This window comes from Phyllobates terribilis, unplaced genomic scaffold, assembly GCF_046119375.1.
Source record: "Phyllobates terribilis strain yellow unplaced genomic scaffold, ASM4611937v1 Scaffold_11__3_contigs__length_659146591, whole genome shotgun sequence".
NCBI lineage: Eukaryota > Metazoa > Chordata > Amphibia > Anura > Dendrobatidae > Phyllobates > Phyllobates terribilis.
Genome location: NW_027362771.1, coordinates 380,894,308 through 380,913,640, shown reverse-complemented (window position 1 = coordinate 380,913,640; position 19,333 = coordinate 380,894,308). Strand labels below are relative to the sequence as shown.

Here is a 19,333-nt window from a genome sequence, read left to right as displayed (position 1 = left end):
CTGAATATTGCACATGTATCAATCTAAATTTAAAGTGCCTATATTGTCAGACTATTAATAAGACATGAATTGGGGGAGTGAAAAGCCACTGATATTGTGACATATTATTCCTTCGGACTGAATGGGGGATAGGTCATATTTAACTGAAGGACCAGCCAAAGGGATGGCTGACTAATAGAGAGGCTATTAAGTACGCAGGCTATTATTTTCTGATTATAGAAGGTCCTACAGACTATTGTTTTGTGGTCTACTTTATACTATGGGTCCAAGGATAGATTTGGATATTATTTGATTATATATGTATCCAAAACGGTCCTAAACTAAATTTTTCTAGTTTGTGGTGTCTTGTCTTTTTGAATAACATTTTTTAATATAATAATAAAATACAAATGTTAATATAAATCTCGTATCTGGCTTTGATAAATAATCTTTAGGAGTTAAACATTGGATTTTTTGTTGCTGTATCTACCTTATAGTGTACTGGAAAAAAAATCCAAGTATGGTGAAATTGTAAAAAAGTTCAATTCCACAACTGTTTTTTTTCTTCATTTACCATGTTCATCAAATGCCAAAACTCATCTGCCAATAGGATTCCCCATGTCAGCACGAGTTCTCAGATATCAAATATGTAAAAGTTTTGTTTGTTTTTTTTAAATTTAAGTGGTGAAAAAAAATTCTAAATTTGTAAGAAATAAAGTGTCGCCATTTTCCGAGACCCGTAGCATCTCCATTTTTCAGGTTCTGGGTGAGTGCCTATTTGCACGCCGAGTTGACGTTTCTATTGATACCATTCTGGAGTAGATAGGATGTTTTTAATAGCCTGTTGCTGCAATGTTACGGCGTCCAAAAAAAACCCTGTAATTCTGGAGTTTCGATTTTCTCTCATTATGCTGTTTAACAATTGAATTAATTATTTTTATAGATTGGGCGTTTATGAACACAGCAATAGCAAACATGTGTATTTTTTTTTTGTTATATTTTGAATGGGGCAAAAAGGGGGTGATATTAACTTATGATTTTCTTTTTTTTTTTTTTTTTTTTTTATACTGGCTTCAATAGTCTTCTTAAGAGACTTAAAGAGAATCTGTCACCCCCCCCTGGGCGATATCAGACCTCTACTATGGCCATAGAGGGTATAGAAAAGTAAATCTATACATACCTGTATGGCCCATACCAGAGGTCTGATTGCAGAGAAAAGCACTTTAATCAATTCTTTTTTTCCACAGGCTTGGCCTCCGGAGGACGCCAAGAAATCCCCGCTTATGTGCTTATTATTCCTCTAAATCCCCGCCTCTTTGCTTAATTATCATATTCCCCCATCCCCTGCACATCACAGGGCCCTGTGACATGCACTGTGCTCCCTGACTTCTGGGCATGCGCCGCTCACAGAGCGCTTTACTTCATCCTGACCCAGTCTACCTGTGCTCTGCGCCACAGGTTTCTATTGCGCAGGCAAGTGACAATGACCCCCACCAGCCCCTGCGCAATAGAAACCTGCGGCGCAGAGAACAGACAGGCGGGATGAAGCAAAGCGTGCTCTATGTGAGTGGTGCTCCCGCAAGCCCAGAAGTCAGGGAGCACAGTGCACATCACAGGGCCCTGTGACGTGCAGGGAAGGGGGAGGGGGAGGGGGGTTATGATAATTAAGCAGAGAGGCGGGGATTTAGGGGAATAATAAGCACATAGGTGGGGATTGCTTGGTGTCCGCCGAACCTGTGAAAAAAAGAATTGATTAAAGTGCTTTTCTCTGCAATCAGACCTCTACTATAGGCCATACAGGCAGGTATAGATTTACTTTTCTATACCCTGTATGGCCATAGTAGTGGTCTGATATCGCCCGGGGGGGGGTTGGGGACAGATTCCCTTTAAAGCTGGGACTGTCTGATCACCTGTGCTACGCATAGCAGGGCTTCAGCATAAATCATGATTTCCTATCAACACCAGCCATAGGCTGGTGTTCAAAGATTTACGATGGATGAGCACGGGGTCTTGAGTATCTTGAGTAGACCCCCGGCTGTCATGACAATCCATAGGCACTCAGCGATCACGTAACAGGGTCACCAATAGTGGTCTTGTGACATGCTTCCGCCTGGCACACATTAAATACCGCTGCCAGACATTGACAGCGGCATTTAACTTATTTAGAGCCGCGGGTGGATCGCAGATTAGCTGGACTGAGCTGTACGTGAGATTTAGTTTTTTTAGTGAAAACTGTAATAAAACTATAATATAGCCTAATAAAGGGACATCACTGGTATCAGGTTATCTGCCCCTACATGATGCTGCACTCAGATTAAATAGCAAAAAGGTGCTGACATAATCCCTTTTAAAAGGGGAAAGGAAGGGGAGGGGTGTTCGATTATAATCACATGTGCAATTGGGGTAGAGGCGGGTTAAGAAGTTACGTTTTACACGCTTGTGGTGCAGATTTAATAAAAATTCACAACAAAATAAAGTGCAATACAAGTGGATTGATTTTCAAAATCATGTACTGGTGAAAGTCTGCACGGAGAATATAGCATACTAAGGATTATTGAATCTGCAACAAGTTAAAAAGTAAACGGTCATGTGCAGAAATAAGGGTAATCTGCAGGTAAAAAAAAGTATTAAAATGCCAGCTTACTGAACAGCAGCTACAGAAAATAAAGTTTATATAATTAAAGATCTTTAATTACGGCACAGTTTTCCCATATTCAGGTCATAGGGGTGAAAACCTTAAGTAACATATTTTGCTGTGAATTGCTGTGAAGCAGAAAAATTCTGACACGTGGCTAGAAAAAAAAAGCTAACATTTTGGGCTTTTTTCATGGTCTTACCTACTAATCTATGCTTGTTCTGGCACATTCATTAGCTCTCAGTCAGATATTAAACCTTTCAACTAATATAATTATGATACTTTTTATAATAAGTACATTTCTAATAGGAGATGTGGTCCCAAAGGGAGACCGGCTGTTCCTGCTGTTGCATAGGTCGAATAAATGCGCTTATAACCAGTTTACACTGTGGACTTAGTTACAATGGGGAAAGAGCTACGGCTGCTCACCAGACAGGATGATCACCCTTCACTCTATATCATGGGATTAATAGCAGCATTTTACCTTAAATGCATCTTCTTCCATGGACGCTTCACATCCAGACTCATCAGTTTCCTGCTTTTTACCTGTAATGGACAATCACAAAATGTAACTAGTTGCTAAATCTTGAGTGGGTGTACAATCAGTATCAGCACATAACCAATCATTAACGGCTCAGTACATAAGAGCTGTATTTTTGAATCGTAAAATTATAGCTTCAATCCTCCAGGCTATGGGGCGTATGTTGCCCGGAAGATAAGACTGCCTCCGGTCTTCATTACACAAGATTTTTCCTCCCCTCTGGTCACTGTGTCCCTTTGACGTCCTATGTGCGGCCGGAAATTTTGCACATTCTGCCTGCCATCGCTACTCTGTACCGTTCTGCCCTTCTGTGGGCACAACTGCAAAAAGAACTTCGGCACTCCATACATGAATATATAAGAAATATTGTATCTAGACTAATGTCACTTTGAAAAATGAAGGTTTTTTGCGCATAATTTGGCCAATTTATGTGTGCCCATCAACCACGACAAGGTCACCTTCGTATGATGGGAAACTACGCTACGCTACCACTAGATATGCCACTCTTGGGCTGTAAGCCTGTATGGACAATATGTCTCTGCTTGGGCTTTTAACCTACAATGTATGGGCTGGTAGAGCTAGTTAAAACCACCTGTGACTGAATGGGAGGGACACATGGTCAGAATAAAAGCTGTCAAAATTATGCGCAAAAAACCTTCATTTTTCAAAGTGACATTAGTCTAGATACAATATTTCTTATATATTCATGTATGGAGTGCCGAAGTTCTTTTTGCAATTGAGATGACTTTTTTCTTCAGAGCACCCGAATAGACCAGTGAGCGACCCCTCTCTTTTTTTCTTCTGTGGGTACAGTCCTCAATATTGATGTGCACAGGCACCGGAGAGTCACTGTAACTTCCGGTCCCAGTGGAGATGGAATCCCCTCAGTGCAGAGGAGCGACGACAGGCAGAATGTGCAGATGCGGGGTTTACGGCCGCGCACATGACATCAAAGGGAAACTGAAGAGAAGAGGGAGAAGTCTTGTATAACTAAGATCGGAGGCAGTCTTATCCGTCGGGTAGCATAGCCTGGAAGATCGAAGCTATAAAAAAAATTATATTTACTGAACAAGCCATGATCCAGGAGGCATACAGGTATGGCTAATTTCAGCTGTATGCCCATATTAATAACTCAAAAGGGTGACAGATTCCCTTTAAAGGGGTTACCCGGGACTTAGCTTATTTTTTTTTGGTGTGGGGCCAAGAACTCACGAGGATATAAATAGCACGCATGCCTTTTTTCTGCAAAAATGACACCTGGTGTCTGAACCTGTGATACAAGTGTGAACATAATAAAACAAAGCTTTTTTTCGTTAGCTTATTTTTAAACAAGGATTTTGAAGCAGATCGGCTTCAAAATCAACAAAGAACTCAATGTAAACAATCCCTACTCAAATACACTTGCAAGACACTTTATGAAGCACAGTTGAAATATATGGCATTTTATACATTGGGTGTGTGTGCAAATACCCTTAGGCAGTAAATAAGAGAAGCTGCAGCTAGTACCCAACTGTGGGAAACCATCCATGAGGCAGAAACAAGCATGTACACTGCCTGAATGTCCTCAAGTAGCATTACAATCATTTATCACAAGCGGTGTGAAGTGTATAGACTTGTTCACCTTATTTCTGGACACCATTAATAAAATTGGTGGGAAAAAAAAAAAAATCTGAGAAAACTGTAAACTTGTTTTATTCAAATGAAAAGTGAATTTGGAGGTCTGCATAGTAACTCTTAAACTCTGCTTAATAAGTTGTCTTAAGCCAGGAACACTGTAATGGGCAGAGAAAAATAAGGTTAACACATTGGCACACACCTTTGCTCTTCATTTGCTTCTTTGAAGGAGTATCACCAACAGAATTTAGATCAACATTTTCAGGATCTCCGCCTTCATCTTCAATTGCCTGTATAATAAGAAAAAAACAAAACACAAATCTGGTAAGTAAATATAATTAATACATACAGCTGTAGTACAAAGAACATTACACCGAAAACTTTACGGACGGAAATCGGTCACCAGGTTTTTTCTACGTAATCTGAGAGCAGCATAATGTAGGAGCAGAGAACCTTATTGCAGGGATGTGGCATTTACTGGTCTGCTTGGTGTCTCAGCAAGATAAGTTATCAGCAGGGGATTATCACTAGAGGACTAGCTGTCTTGTGCCAGGTAATCCTCCTGCTGTCTAACCCCACCGATTGGCAGCTTTCTGCCTATTAACAATCAGTGATGTGGGCAGGGATATAGAGCTCATCATTCAGAGCACTGTTAGATCTGTAGCAGAGAAAGACAGGAATTTTATCAAAACTGCATCAAGCAGCCCAATGAGTGATAGGGGTCTATCTCTACATCATGCTGTGCTCATATGGAACAAAAAGCTGGTGACAATATTTTTTTAGGTTAATAGGTGGCCATACGCCATTCCACTCAGCCATTCCCTCCAATAGACCAGGATGCTTCACCAACCAAGTGTTATCAATTATGAGAAGGGAGTAAGCAATTGCCAGACCCTTCTTTCTCCCAGCTAGTCCAGGGAACATTTGCTTAACCCCGTTACAACCCAAGGTGGTTTGCACGTTCATGACCAGGCCAATTTTTACAATTCTGACCACTGTCACTTTATGAGGTAATTACTCTGGAAACGCTTCAACGGATCCCCCTGATTCTGAGATTGTTTTTTCGTGACATATTGTACTTCTTGATTGTGGTAAAATTTCTTCGATATCACTTGCATTTATTTGTGAAAAAAAAACAGAAATTTGGCGAAAATTTTGCAATTTTCAAAATTTGAATTTTTATGTCCTTAAACCAGAGAGATATGTCACACAAAATAGTTAATAAATTTCATTTCCCACATGTATACTTTATATCAGCACAATTTTGGAACCAATTATTTTTTTTAGTTAGGGAGCTATAAGTGTTAAAAGTTGACCAGCGATTTCTCATTTTTCCAACAAAATTTACAAACCCATTTTTTTAGTGACCACATCACATTTCAAGTGACTTTGAGGGGTCTTTATGACAGAAAATACCCAAAAGTGACACCATTCTAAAAACTGCACCCCTCAACGTGCTCAAAACCACATTCAAAAACTTTATTAACCCTTCAGGTGCTTCACAGGAATTTTTGGAATGTGGAAGAAAAAAAATGAACATTTAACTTTTTTCACAAAAATGTTATTTTAGACCCAATTTTTTTTTTTTTTCGCAGGGGTAACAAGAAAAAATGGACCCCAAAATGTGTTGTGCAATTTCCCCTGGGCACACAGATACCCCATATGTGGGGAAAAAATACTGTTTGGGCGCACGGCAGGGTTCGGAAGGGAAGGAGCGCCATTTGACTTTTTGAATGTAAAATTTGCTTGAATAATTAGCGGACGTCATGTTGCATTTGGGGAGCCCCTGATGTGCCTAAACAGTGGAAACCCCCCACAAGTGACCCCATTTTGGAAACTAGACCCCTCAGGGAACTTATCTAGATGTGTGGTGAGCACCTTGAACCCCCAAGTCCTTTACAGAAGTTTATAACATGGAGCCGTGAAAATTAAAAAAAAAAAATCAAACTTTTTCCACAAAAAATGATGTTTTAGCCCCAATTTATTTTCTTTTCACAAGGAGGACACGAGAGAGGAGGAGAAAATGGACCCCAAAAACTTTTGTGCAATTTTTCCTGAGTACGCCAATACCCCACATGTGGGGAAAATACAGTGTTTGGGCGCACGGCAGAGTTCAGAAGGGAAGGAGCACTGTGATTTTTTGAACGCAAAATCGTCTGGAATCGAGAGCGGACGCCATGTCGCGTTTGGGGAGCCCCTGATGTGCCTAAATAGTGGCAACTCCCCACAAGTAACCTCATTTTGGAAACTACACCCATCCAGGATTTTATCAAGGGGTATAGTGAACATTTTGAACCCAGAGGTAAGACACAGAATTTGATAACTTCTTCAATATGATGACCTAATGTTGTCATTAGTCTTGAGCGCAAGTGCTCGCTACTTGAGTTTGCATCGAGTACTCAGGTATTCACCATGTATCAAGGGTGCTCGAGTGACATGCTTGAGTTTCCACCCCGCATGTTTCACGGTTATTAGACACCCAAAAAAAAAAACATGCGGGGATCGCTCGTTCATGGCAGGCAATCCCTGCGAGTTTTTTTGGGCCGCGAAGCATATGGGGCGGAGACTCGAGCACCCGCGATACTCAATGCATACCCGAGCACCCGATGCAAAACTCAAGTAGCGAGCACTTGCGCTCAACACTAGCTGTCATATCGCCGACCGTCATGTGATGGCTTGTTTTTTTGCGGGATGAGTTGACGTTTTTATTGGTGCCATTTTCCGATCGCTTTCTATTCCGATTTTTGGGAGCCAGAATAAACAAAAAACAACAATTCAGGAAGTTTTTTTTTTTCTTCAATTTTTTTATTCTGCTCCGCGTGTGGTAAAATTGATAAGGTAGCTTTATTCTTCGGGTCAGTACGTTTACAGCGGTACCATATTTATATCGTTTTTCTATGTTTTGGCGCTTTTACATAAAAGCAATTTTATAGAAAAAAATTGAGCAGGTCGTGGAGCTGTGTGGTGGAGCGAGGGTTTCTGCAGGTTGTAGGCTTGTCGGAAGAGGTCGGTCTTCAGGCTCCTTTTGAAGGTTTCCACAGTAGGGGAGAGTCTGATATGTTGGGGTAGAGAGTTCCAGAGTAGGGGGGGGATGCACGGGAGAAATCTTGTATGCTATTATGGGAAGAGGAGATAAGGGGAGTAGAGAAGGAGATCCTGCAAGGATCGGAGGTTGCACGCAGGTATGTACCGGGAGACTAGGTCACAGATATATGGAGGAGACCGGTTGTGGATGGCTTTATATGCCACAGTCAGGGTTTTGAACTGGAGCCTCTGGGTAATGGGAAGCCAGTGAAGGGATTGACAGAGGAGAGGCCAGGGAATAGTGGGGGTACAGGTAGATTAGTTGGGCAGCAGCATTTAGGATAGGTTGCAGGGGTGCGAGAGTGGTAGAAGGGAGGACACAGACCAGGAGGTTGCAGTAGTCGAGGCAGGAGATGATGAGGGCATGCACTAGTGTTTTTGTAGAGTCTTTGCTAAGGAATGTGCCGATCCGGGAAATATTTCTGAGTTGGAAGTCAGCAGGAAGTGAAAAGGGCTTGGATATGTGGTTTGAAGGAGAGATCAGAGTCCAGGGTTACCCTGAGGCAGCGAGCTTGTGTTACTGAGGAGAGTGGGCAGCCATTGACTATGATGTATAGGTCAGATGGGGTGGGGTGGGGGGTGGGGGAGGGTAAGTGAGATGGGGGAAAGATGATGAATTCAGTTTTATCTATGTTTTAGAAATCTAGCAGAGAAGAATCAAATAGCAGACAGACATTGTGGGACTCTGGTTAGTAAGGAGGTGATATCAGGTCCAGAGAGGTAGATGTGTGTTATCAGCATAGGGGTGGTACTGAAAGCCATGAGACTGAGCTGTACCAGGCCAAAAAGCTGTAGATTGAGAAGAGCAGGGGTCCTAGGACTGAAACTTGGGGGACACCGACAGATAGGGGGCGAGATGAGGAGATGGTGTGTGAGTGGGGGGATGCTGAATATCCGGTCAGTTAGGTATGAAGAGATCCAAGATAAAGCCAAGTCTGTGATGTCAAGAGAAGAGAGAGTCTGTAGTAAGAGGGTACGGTCTACTGTGTCGAAGGCAGATGACAGGTCTAGGAGGACGAAGACAGTAGTGTTGCATGGATTTAGCAGTTAGTAGGTCGTTGGTGACTTTAATCAGGGCAGTTTCAGTGGAGTGATGCTGTCGGATGCCAGATTGTAAGCAGTCAAAGAGGGAGCGGGAGGAGAGGTGGGAGGACAGTTCAGAATGGACGTGTGGTTCCAGTTGTTTTGAGGCACAGGGGAGGAGTAATAAAATGGCATCTAATGATTTCTCATTGTATCACATGCGACCAGGCGCCACAGTCAAAAGTGTATCTAAATGTGTGGGATTTTCTTGTTGCTAGCAGCAAGTCACAGGAGACTACCTTGCCATAGACTCCAATAAAAGTTCTACATGACTTGGCAAAAAGAGCAGCTCTAAATTAGTTGTGCACGTTTTTGCCTATGTAGCACATTGCTAGTCACTGTGAAGCCCCAGCTTTAATGCGAGACCACTGGATGGACTCGCACTCCGGGTGGACTCCCTTTCCATGCACAAGGCGTGCATAGTCTTCAGCTTTTTAAAAAGCAGTTCTATCTGATGGCCAAGCACACTTGTCATCCAAGCCAGTAAAAATCATTTAAAAAAAAAAAGTCGCAAGGCCAAGTTCACACGTTCAGTATTTGGTCAGTTTTTTACCTCAGTATTTGTAAGCCAAAACCAGGAGTAGGTGATAAATACAGAAGTGGTGACGTGTTTCTATTATACTTTTCCTCTGATTGTTCCTCTACTGGTTTTGACTTACAAATACAGATGTAAAATGCTGACCAAATACTGAACGTGTGACAGTGGTTTAAGTATCTAGCATGTTTTACAGAATATTTGCCATTTTTGAAGACATATTTGCTGGAGGTCAATAGTTAAATCAAATACATACACACGTGTTTTTTGGAGGCATGTTCCTCGATTTTATCTCCCTATAGGTTCCATCACTCCCCTTTAAAAATTGAATACTCCGCTACAAATGTGTTTTTTTCACAAGTCAAGCAATTGTCAGATGAATACTGGAATATACAGGTGCATCTCACAAAATTAGAATATCATCTAAAAAGTAAATTTATTTCAGTTCTTGAATACAAAAAGTGAAACTCATTTTATATAGAGTCATTACAAACAGTGTGATCTATTTCAAGTGTTTATTTCTGTTAATGTTGATGATTATGGCTTACAGGCAATGAAAACACAAAAGTCATTATCTCTAAATTAGAATACTTTATAATAACAGCTTGAAAAATTATTTTAAAATCCAAAATGTTGGCCTACTGAAATGTATGTTCAGTAAATGCCCTCAATACTTGGTCGGGGCTCCTTTTGCATCAATTACAGCATCAATGTGGCGTGGCATGGAGGCGATCAGCCTGTGGCACTGCTGAGGTGTTATGGAAGCCCAGGTTGCTTTGATAGCAGCCTTCAGCTCGTCTGCATTGTTGGGTCTGGTGTCTCATCTTCCTCTTGACAATACCCCATAGATTCTCTATGGGGTTAAGGTCAGGCGAGTTTGCTGGCCAATCAAGCACAATGATCCTGTTGTTTTTAAACCAGGTATTGGTATTTTTGGCAGTGTGGACAGGTGCCAAGTCCTGCTGGAGAATGAAATTTCCATCTCCAAAGAGCTTGTCGGCAGAGGGAAGCATGAAGTGCTCTAAAATTTCCTGGTAGACGGCTGCGCTGACTATTGATAAAACACCATGGACCTACACCAGCAGATGACATTGTTCCCCAAACCATCACTGATTGTGGAAACTTCACACTAGACCTCAAGCAGCTTGGATTGTGGCCTCTCCACTCTTCCTCCAGACTCTGGGACCTTGATTTCCAAATGAAAATTGGAACTCTGGGACCTAGTGGAGTGTGTCAATCAGGGCTGTGGAGTCGGAGTCTGTGTCCATTTTGGTGGAGCCGGTAGAAAATGGACCGACTCCTAAAATATCTAATAAATTGGGTACAGTAGTTCAATGCAGTTTGTGGGGAATATTTTTTCATAAGAATTTGGGAAAGTTATGAAATGTCCTATAAATGTCTGTCCTATTCCTGATCTAAGGGTCTAGACTTTTAGCTGAGATGAATCTGTGCTACAGTAAATTTATCACTTAAACATATGAGGGAGTCGGAGTCATGGAGTCGGAGGTTTGGCTTACCGACTCCACAGCCCTGGTGTCAATGACTGCTTTCTGGACATCTGTCAAGTCAACAGTCTTCCCCATGATTGTGGAGCCTACTGAAACAGACTAAGGGACCTTTTAAAATCCTTAGGAAGCTTTTGCAGGTATTTTTTGTTAATTGTTCTAATTTATTAAGGTAATGAGTTGTGTTTTCATTGGCTGTAAGCCATAATCATCAACATTAACAGAAAGACACTTGAAATAGATCAGTCTGTCTGTAATGACTCCATATAATATGAGTTTCACTTTTTGTATTGAAGAACTAAAATAAACTTTTTGATGACATTCTAATTTTGTGAGATGCACCTGTAATTTGTGTAGGCGGACAATTTTACAGGTTGTGGTTTTGAGGTGAGGATTCCACAATGCAAATTACAGTAATTAACAGCACAATACAAGTGGGTTCTTCAAAATCTCATCCACACATTTTAGGGAGAGGGAAAAAAAAAAAAAAAAAAGTTGAAAAATGTTATCAGTGCGGATTGTAAGTCTGCAGCATGCTGGTTCTTGTCTGGATTGTCACTGCAGATTTCATCCTGTAGTGGCGGAGGGTGAAAGCTGCACCAAATTCAGAACATATGTGGATTGAATGCAGATTTGTGAGCAAATCAGGTGGCAGTTATCTGCTTCGTGTGAACATAGCCTACTGTCGCTCTTATTCATTCTCGTCTGGACTACTGCAACTCTCTACTTATCGGGCTCCCTCTTACTAAACTCTCCCCTCTCCAATCCGTCCTTAACGCAGCAGCCAGGATCATATTCCTCGCCAACCGCTACCTCTTCCCTGTGCCAGTCATTGCATTGGTTACCCATCCAATATAGAGTTCAATTTAAACTTATTATGCTTACCCACAAAGCGCACCATGCTTCAGTACCCCCCCTACATCTCCTCCCTTGTCTCAGTCTACCACCCTACACGTGCCCTCCGTTCTGCCAGTGACTTAAAACCTCCATAATCCGAACTTCCCACTCCCGTCTCCAAGATTTCTCGCGTGCTGCGCCAATTCTTTGGAATGCATTACCCAGGACAGTTCGATTAATTCCCAATACCCACAGTTTCAAGCGGACCCTAAAAACCCATTTCTTTAGAATGGCGCATCGCCTCCACACACACTGTCCATCCCAGTTGTCCCTCATATTAAAATCTTCTTCAATTTCAGGTTCATGCCAACCATGCACATAATAGCCTCGGTCAGGACTGCACACATACTGGCAGGCGACCAGTCCATGTATTATTTATCCTATATAGTATATCAAGGCTGCATTATACAATATATGTACATTCTACCTTTTGGGTCTCCCCCATTTCCTCATAGACTAAGCTTGCGAGCAGGGCCCTCACTCCTTTCAATACGAGTTATGTTTATTCTGTATTGCTGTACAAGTCCCCCCTAAAATTTGTAAAGTGCTGCGGAATATGCTGGCGCTATAAAAATAAAAATTATTACAGAGCAGAAAATTTTCACACCCCTTGTAAGGCTATGTGCCCACGATGCAGAAATGCTCCAGATTTTTCCTGATCGTTTCAGCATCTCCCTGGCAGAAAAAACGCATGCAGATTTTACATGCATTTGTTTTCAGCCAGGGACAAGTGTTTTCACATGTGATTTCGCATGCCGTTGTCAAGTGCTTTCCTAGCGATTTTAGCTTCACTTGGAAAGTGCTTCACAACTTGGTCGCACTATATAAATCCATGCAACCGGCATGGATTTTATATACTGTGACCAAGTTAGTGAAGAAACAAAAAAAGAAAAGAATAAAAATAAAAAAACATACTCACCTTCTGATGGTCTCCTCCGATACATCCGGTCTTCCCGGTGTCTCGCGGTGGTGTAAAAGGACCTTCCATGACGTCATTTAGTCATGTGCCAGGTCACGCGACCGCCGACGTCAGCGGTCGAGTGACCTGTCACATGACTGAATGACATCATGGAAGGTCCTTATACTCCATCGTGAGCCACCGGGGAGCCAGGACGCACCATAGAGGAGACCGGGGGACAAAGGAAGGCGAGTATAATTTTTTTTCTTTTTTAATTTTATTTTAAATTATTTTTTTTAACAGGTACTACGGTACCCGAGTCTGGAGCAGAGTCTCCTCTTCTCCAGACCCGGGTACCATCCGCACATTGAATAGCTTAATATCCGCATGTGCACATGTAGTCATGCGGATATTAAGCGATTCAATGCAAGTCAATGGCGGCAATTACGCTGCGTGTCCGCAAAATTAATGGACATGCTGCGGATATTTCCGCTGTGATAATCCGCAGCATGTGCAGAGCACATGCGGATCATTAGAGAACATGACAGACCTATTACCAAGTGTTTAAGCATTAATGCGGGGAATTGCCGCTGCGGAAAGGCTTAAAAAACGCATAGTGGGCACACAGCGTTAATGGATTTAGTAATAAGAGAAGCCTTAGAGTCAGTCCTGGCCGATCTACAAATACTAAACACACTGGTACATTGGCTTTTGTGGAGTCAGTGTGCGGCCTATTCAGTCTGCCCTGGATGTGGCTGCATCAGACACCAGAGGGGCCACTAGCCCATCACGATGGCAGAGCCGGCAGCACAGGGAGCCCCTCCCCCACCTCCCTAACGGCGCCCTGTCCCCAGCAGGCTCAGCTGCGGAGGGATGCAGTAATGGCAGCCGTGACCCTGGGGAGCACAGGAGAAGCACCAGACAACGTGCAGCCAGCGGCAGCAGATTAATGGCGGCCTGCACCCGCCCCGCCCCCACCTCCTCTCCGCTACCTTCTTCAGCCGAGACACCAGCACGTTCTTGACGCCGTTCACGTCCAGATTGCGCCGCTTGAGCTCTGACTTCAGGTCGGTGACGCGCAGCTCTGACACTTTCATCTTCTCGAACACACCGCCAGATGAGGCCATTTTACGCGGACTCGATCCGGGCACTAAGATGTCGCCGTGTCACGTGACTATCAGCGCCGAAGCGTCAGGCCCCGGATGTGCGAGTCACGTGGTCTAGAGCAGCAGCGCAAATCAAGTTCCCCGAGCCCTCCCCCAAAACGCGCTGAGCCTGCAACCAACGGCCCAGCCGCACCCACACGCAGGACACAATCCACACTGCGAGCAGCCACGGTCTGCAGCCCACGCACTGGCGGGACCACTCAGCACCCGCTCCTAATGTACCACTAGAGACGTGATAGGCTAAACCGCGCCCACCCAGTGACTCAGACACCCCCGGAGCCGAGGGCTAGAGAACATCAGAAGGCCCCACGGTGTGACCATCGCCAGGCAGGCAGTGACGCTCCACTAGGATTACGCCACCCACCTACCATAGCTCAGCTGTCATTAGTCTACGCCCTGTGCACATTAGTTTCTACAATGCGTCCAGAGGATTCATCTGAATCCTCCTAAGGCTGTGCCCACTATGCGTTTTTGATGCGGCATTTCTGCAGCGTAAACACTTGGTAATCAGTGCCCCATGATCTCCAATGAAAATCTGCATGCTCTGTGCCCATGCTGCGGAATTTTCCACAGCGGAAAAATCTGCAGCATGTCCATTATTCGTGCGTTTCTGCATGAGGATTTGAGGTCACAATGAATTTGAAAAACGCAAGTCAAATCCGCATGTAAAAACGCGTGTAAAATCCGCAAGCGTTTTTACTGCTAAGAACATGCAGAAACGCTGCGGAAATTTTCTGCTTCATTTCTGCATCGTGGGCACACAGCCTTAAAATGGAGCTCAGAGGAAAACCGAAGGGGCCAGTGAGTACACTGACAAGAGCTGGAAATCAATAAACGAAACGTGTGGGTTTTCACCTGAACGTGCATTTGATGGGAAAAAAAAAAAAAGGGGTTGTACCATGTTAGCCAGCAGAAAAATATTCTCAACGGGAAAACAAAATAATCTTGTAGTTAGAATATCTTAAAATAAATGTTAGAAAGCAACCTTTATAAACTTCCATTAGGCTACATGCCCACGATCAGGAATAGCAGTGTATTGGACAAAGCTCACCTGTGCTGCCTCCAAAATGCTGCATTGTACAGTAGAAGCACAGAGGATGATTTATAGAAATCCCACGCCCACTGTACTTCTATTTCCCGCCACGTAAACTCACCCACAGAGCGGATTTACGAGCCGCAGCATGCCAATTCCTATTCAGAAATTTCCCCAGCAGGATGTATTGGATGAGGTTACTCCACGTGTTCAATGAACACATGCGGATTTACCTGCGTGATCCACAGCGCTGCTATAGCCTGATCGTGGGAACGTACCCTAAGGCTGCATGCCCACTATGCGTTTTTCAAGCGTTTTTTGCAGTGGAATTTCAGCACTGAAAACGCTTAGTAATACGTGCCCCATGATCCCCAATGATAATCCGCATGTGCTGTGCACATGCTGTGGAAATTTCCGCTGCGGATTATCATTGCGGAAAAATACGCAGCATGTCCATTAATTTTGCGGACACGCAGCGCAATTGCCGCCATTAACTTGCATTGAAACGCATATTATCAGTGTCAGCACATTTGCACACACGGTTCAATGTGCGGATGGTACCCGGGTTTGGAGAAGATGAGACTCATCCAGACCCAGGTACCATAGAACCTGTAGAAAAAGAATTTAAAATAAAAAATAAAGATTATACTCACCTTCTGATGTCCTCCCGGTGTTTTCTCCCCTCAGTCTGGTCTGCTGTATGGGTCGTGGTGGTGTGAAGAACCTGCCATGACGCCATTGAGTCATAAATGAAAAAATCACCGCACAGCTGCTGAAGAGTGGTGCTCGAGTAGGGTCCGAACCCGTAATATATAAGAATAACCTCGGCACTCAATGGATATGCAAGTAAAAAGGTAATTTTATTATGCAGTCCACACAAAAGAGTCATAAACGTTTCGGTCACAGTTGACCTTCATCAGTATTGCAAATGGAAGGAAAAGGTGTACGTGGCTGGATGATCCAGATGGGAGGTTTCTAGAGCTACCTGAGTAGTGAGAAGGCACCCTTCTACTAGCGGGGGATACCGCGTAGCTCTGCCCTCTTCACTAAGGAAGTTTTGATACCTTATGTCCATACCGTCCTTATGCGAACGGGGGATACCGCGCAGTACAGTTCTTCTCACTACTCAGGTAGCTCTAGAAACCTCCCATCTGGATCATCCAGCCACGTACACCTTTTCCTTCCATTTGCAATACTGATGAAGGTCAACTGTGACCGAAACGTTTATGACTCTTTTGTGTGGACTGCATAATAAAATTACCTTTTTACTTGCATATCCATTGAGTGCCGCCATTGAGTCATGTGACCTGACACATGACTCAATGACGTCACCGCAGTTCCTTCACACCACCCCGAGCCGCCCAAGACACCAGACGGAGCGGAGAAAACACCGGGAGGACATCGGAAGGCAAGCATAAAATTTATTTTTTACCATTCTTTTTTTAAACTAACTTGGTCACACTACTATAAATCCATGCCGGTTGCATGGATTTATAGAGTGTGACCAAGTTGTGAAGCACTTTTCCAAGTGATGCTAAAATCTCTTGGAAAAGCGCTTGATAACCCACATGCAGAAATGCATGCAAAAACGCTTGACAAACACTTCTACCTGGCAGGAAAAAAAAGCATGTAAAATCCGCATGCGTTTTTCCTGCCAGGGAGAAGCGGAAAAAATATGCAGCATTTCTGCATCGTGGGCACATAGCCTTAAGCCTGATCAGATTTCTGGATTAAAAGGAATCTATCAAAAATCAGTCATGTCTCTTGATTGTATGAAAACCTATAGGCTAAGGGAAAAATGAATATATAGCTCATACACAGGAATCAAATGAATAGGGCCTAAGGCATATCTGTAACAGAAAGCCTGAAAAAACCTGTGTTCAGTCTAAACGTTGCCACATCTGATAGGCTAATAAATTTCTCACTTTTCTGTATTTTTGGAGTGCTGCCTGCTTTTCCTTTGGAATATGTAACAGAAAGCAGTCATGTGAATAAATATTACAGGCAGACTATGGTTTCAACAAATCACACCCAGACACCACCATAAACCAGTCCGACTGCAGCCCTCAATGGGGACTAGAGTTGAGCGAACGTGCTTGGATAATATATGTTAACCAAGCATTCTCGGTCTTACTGGATTATCTTCGGCGTGCTCGGCTAATATGTTTGCCAGCGGTAGACAGACTCAACACATGCGAGGATTGCCTAAGAAACATGCAATTCCTGCATGTGTAGCATCTGTTTACCACAGGAAAACATGAAGATAAATCTATTAGAGCACGCCGAGGAAAATCGGGTAACATTACCCGAGCAAGCTCACTCAACACTAATGGGGACTGAGGTTCACTAATATATTAAGGATTATTTGCCACTTATGTATGTTGCCCAGGATAAGAAATTTAGAGAAAAAAAAGTCACTCATTAAATCCTCTGCAGTCCTATCTATCTAAGGGCCCCCCAATCGGTAGTCCCTGCCAGTCGTGCAGTGATTACATCATTCACATGACCACAGCAGCCGGTCACTGACTTCCGCATGTATGAAGCCAGTGCTGCCGAGATAGCCAAAACCATCTAAATGGGACGTACTAAAACTGGAGAGGATTTTACAGGTATCGTAATATTACTCATGATCCTGGACAACCCCATAAAACGTAGACTAACTTTGGGGAAAATAACCAACTAATTTTATGTAATAAAACAAGCTATGTTCACTTCAATGAAGTCAGGCAATAAGCCCAGACAGCTCATGCATAGGTTTGGCCCTGGAAGTAAGCAGATAAGCGTTTCTTATTCTGGACAATCCTTTAGAAGTGGCTCCTCTGATTTTAGACAAGTGCACTGCTCACTATCTTCAGTATCATGGACCTTAATGCACAATTTGCAGCTCTATTTAACTGGCCATGAAATTTATGGATCCAGCCAGCGTCAGTGCCCCTGAGCTTCTGCAATGCATCGTGTGGGCCTCAGCCATGCTGCTGGTTTCAACTATCTGCAGTGCCTTGTCCCCAACCAGCAGGGAGACTATCTGCTCTTGAAGAGTCATGTTGAGAAAGTCCTTTTAATACGATTATTTTTGCACAAGGCCAATAGGAGTAGTATGCCAAAAATAACAGTCAAATCCATTGCCTGTCATGGGACAACACCTTTAATAGCCAGCATGTATCAGAAACTGGCTGCTTGATTTCAGCCATATACAGATGCATCTCACTAAATTAGATCATCAAAAAGTTGTTTTATTTCAGTTCAATACAAAAAGTGAAACTCATTATATAGAGTCAATACAAACAGTGTGATCTATTTCATGTGTTTATTTCTGTTAATGTTGATGATTATGGCTTACAGCCAATGAAAACACAAAAGTCATTATCTCTGTAAATTAGAATACTTTATAACAACAGCTTGAAAAAGGATTTTAAAATCCGAAATGTTGGCCTACTGAAATGTATGTTCAGTAAATGCACTCAATACTTGGTCGGGGGTCCTTGTGCATCAATTACCGCATCAATGCGGCGTGGCATGGAGGCGATCAGCCTGTGGCACTGCTGAGGTGTTATGGAAGCCCAGGTTGCTTTGATAGCAGCCTTCAGCTCATCTGCATTGTTGGGTCTGGTGTCTCATCTTCCTCTTGACAATACCCCATAGATTCTCTATGGTGTTAAGGTCAGGTGAGTTTGGCGGCGAGTCAAGCAGTGTGATCCTGTTGTTTTTAAACCAGGTATTGGTACTTTTGCAGTGTGGACAGGTGCCAAGTCCTGCTGGAGAATGGAATTTCCATCTCCAAAAAGCTTGTCGGCAGAGGGAAGCATGAAGTGCTCTAAAATTTCCTGGTAGACGGCTGCGCTGACTATTGATAAAACACAGTGGACCTACACCAGCAGATGACATGGCTCCCCAAACCATCACTGATTGTGGAAACTTCACACTAGACCTCAAGCAGCTTGGATTGTGGCCTCTCCACTCTTCCTCCAGACTCTGGGACCTGGATTTGCAAATGAAGATTGGAACTCTGGGACCTTGTGTAGTGTATCAATGACTGCCTTCTGGACATCTGTCAAGTCAGCAATCTTCCCCATGATTGTGGAGCCTACTGAAACAGACTAAGGGACCCTTTTAAGTGCTTAGGAAGCCTTTGCGGGTGTTTTTTGTTAATTATTTTATTTTTTTGAGATAATGACGTTTGTGTTTTCATTGGCTGTAAGCCATAATCATCAATATTAACAGAAAAACACTTGAAATAACTGTTTGTAGTGACTATATAATGAGTTTCACTTTTCGTATTCAAGAACTGAAATAAATTAACTTTTTGATGATATTCTAATTTAGTGAGATGCACCTGTATACAGTTTAATAGCCACTGGGAACA

General features: G+C 43.1%; 1 protein-coding gene across 3 annotated transcripts in view; it reads right to left on the bottom strand.

Annotated features, from left to right (window-relative positions):
* Window positions 1-19,333, bottom strand: part of SLTM (SAFB like transcription modulator) — a 72,510-nt gene that overhangs the window by 38,533 nt on the left and 14,644 nt on the right. For 2 of the 3 annotated variants that reach the window (XM_073652961.1, XM_073652963.1), the window contains exons 2-3: window positions 4,972-5,059; window positions 3,099-3,160 (exon numbers count right to left, since the gene is read on the bottom strand). In XM_073652961.1, the coding sequence (XP_073509062.1) occupies window positions 3,099-3,160; window positions 4,972-5,059 (150 nt within the window). Of the gene's footprint in view, window positions 1-3,098; window positions 3,161-4,971; window positions 5,060-13,763; window positions 13,990-19,333 lie in introns of those variants that run through there. The other variant, XM_073652962.1, reaches the window with a different exon arrangement.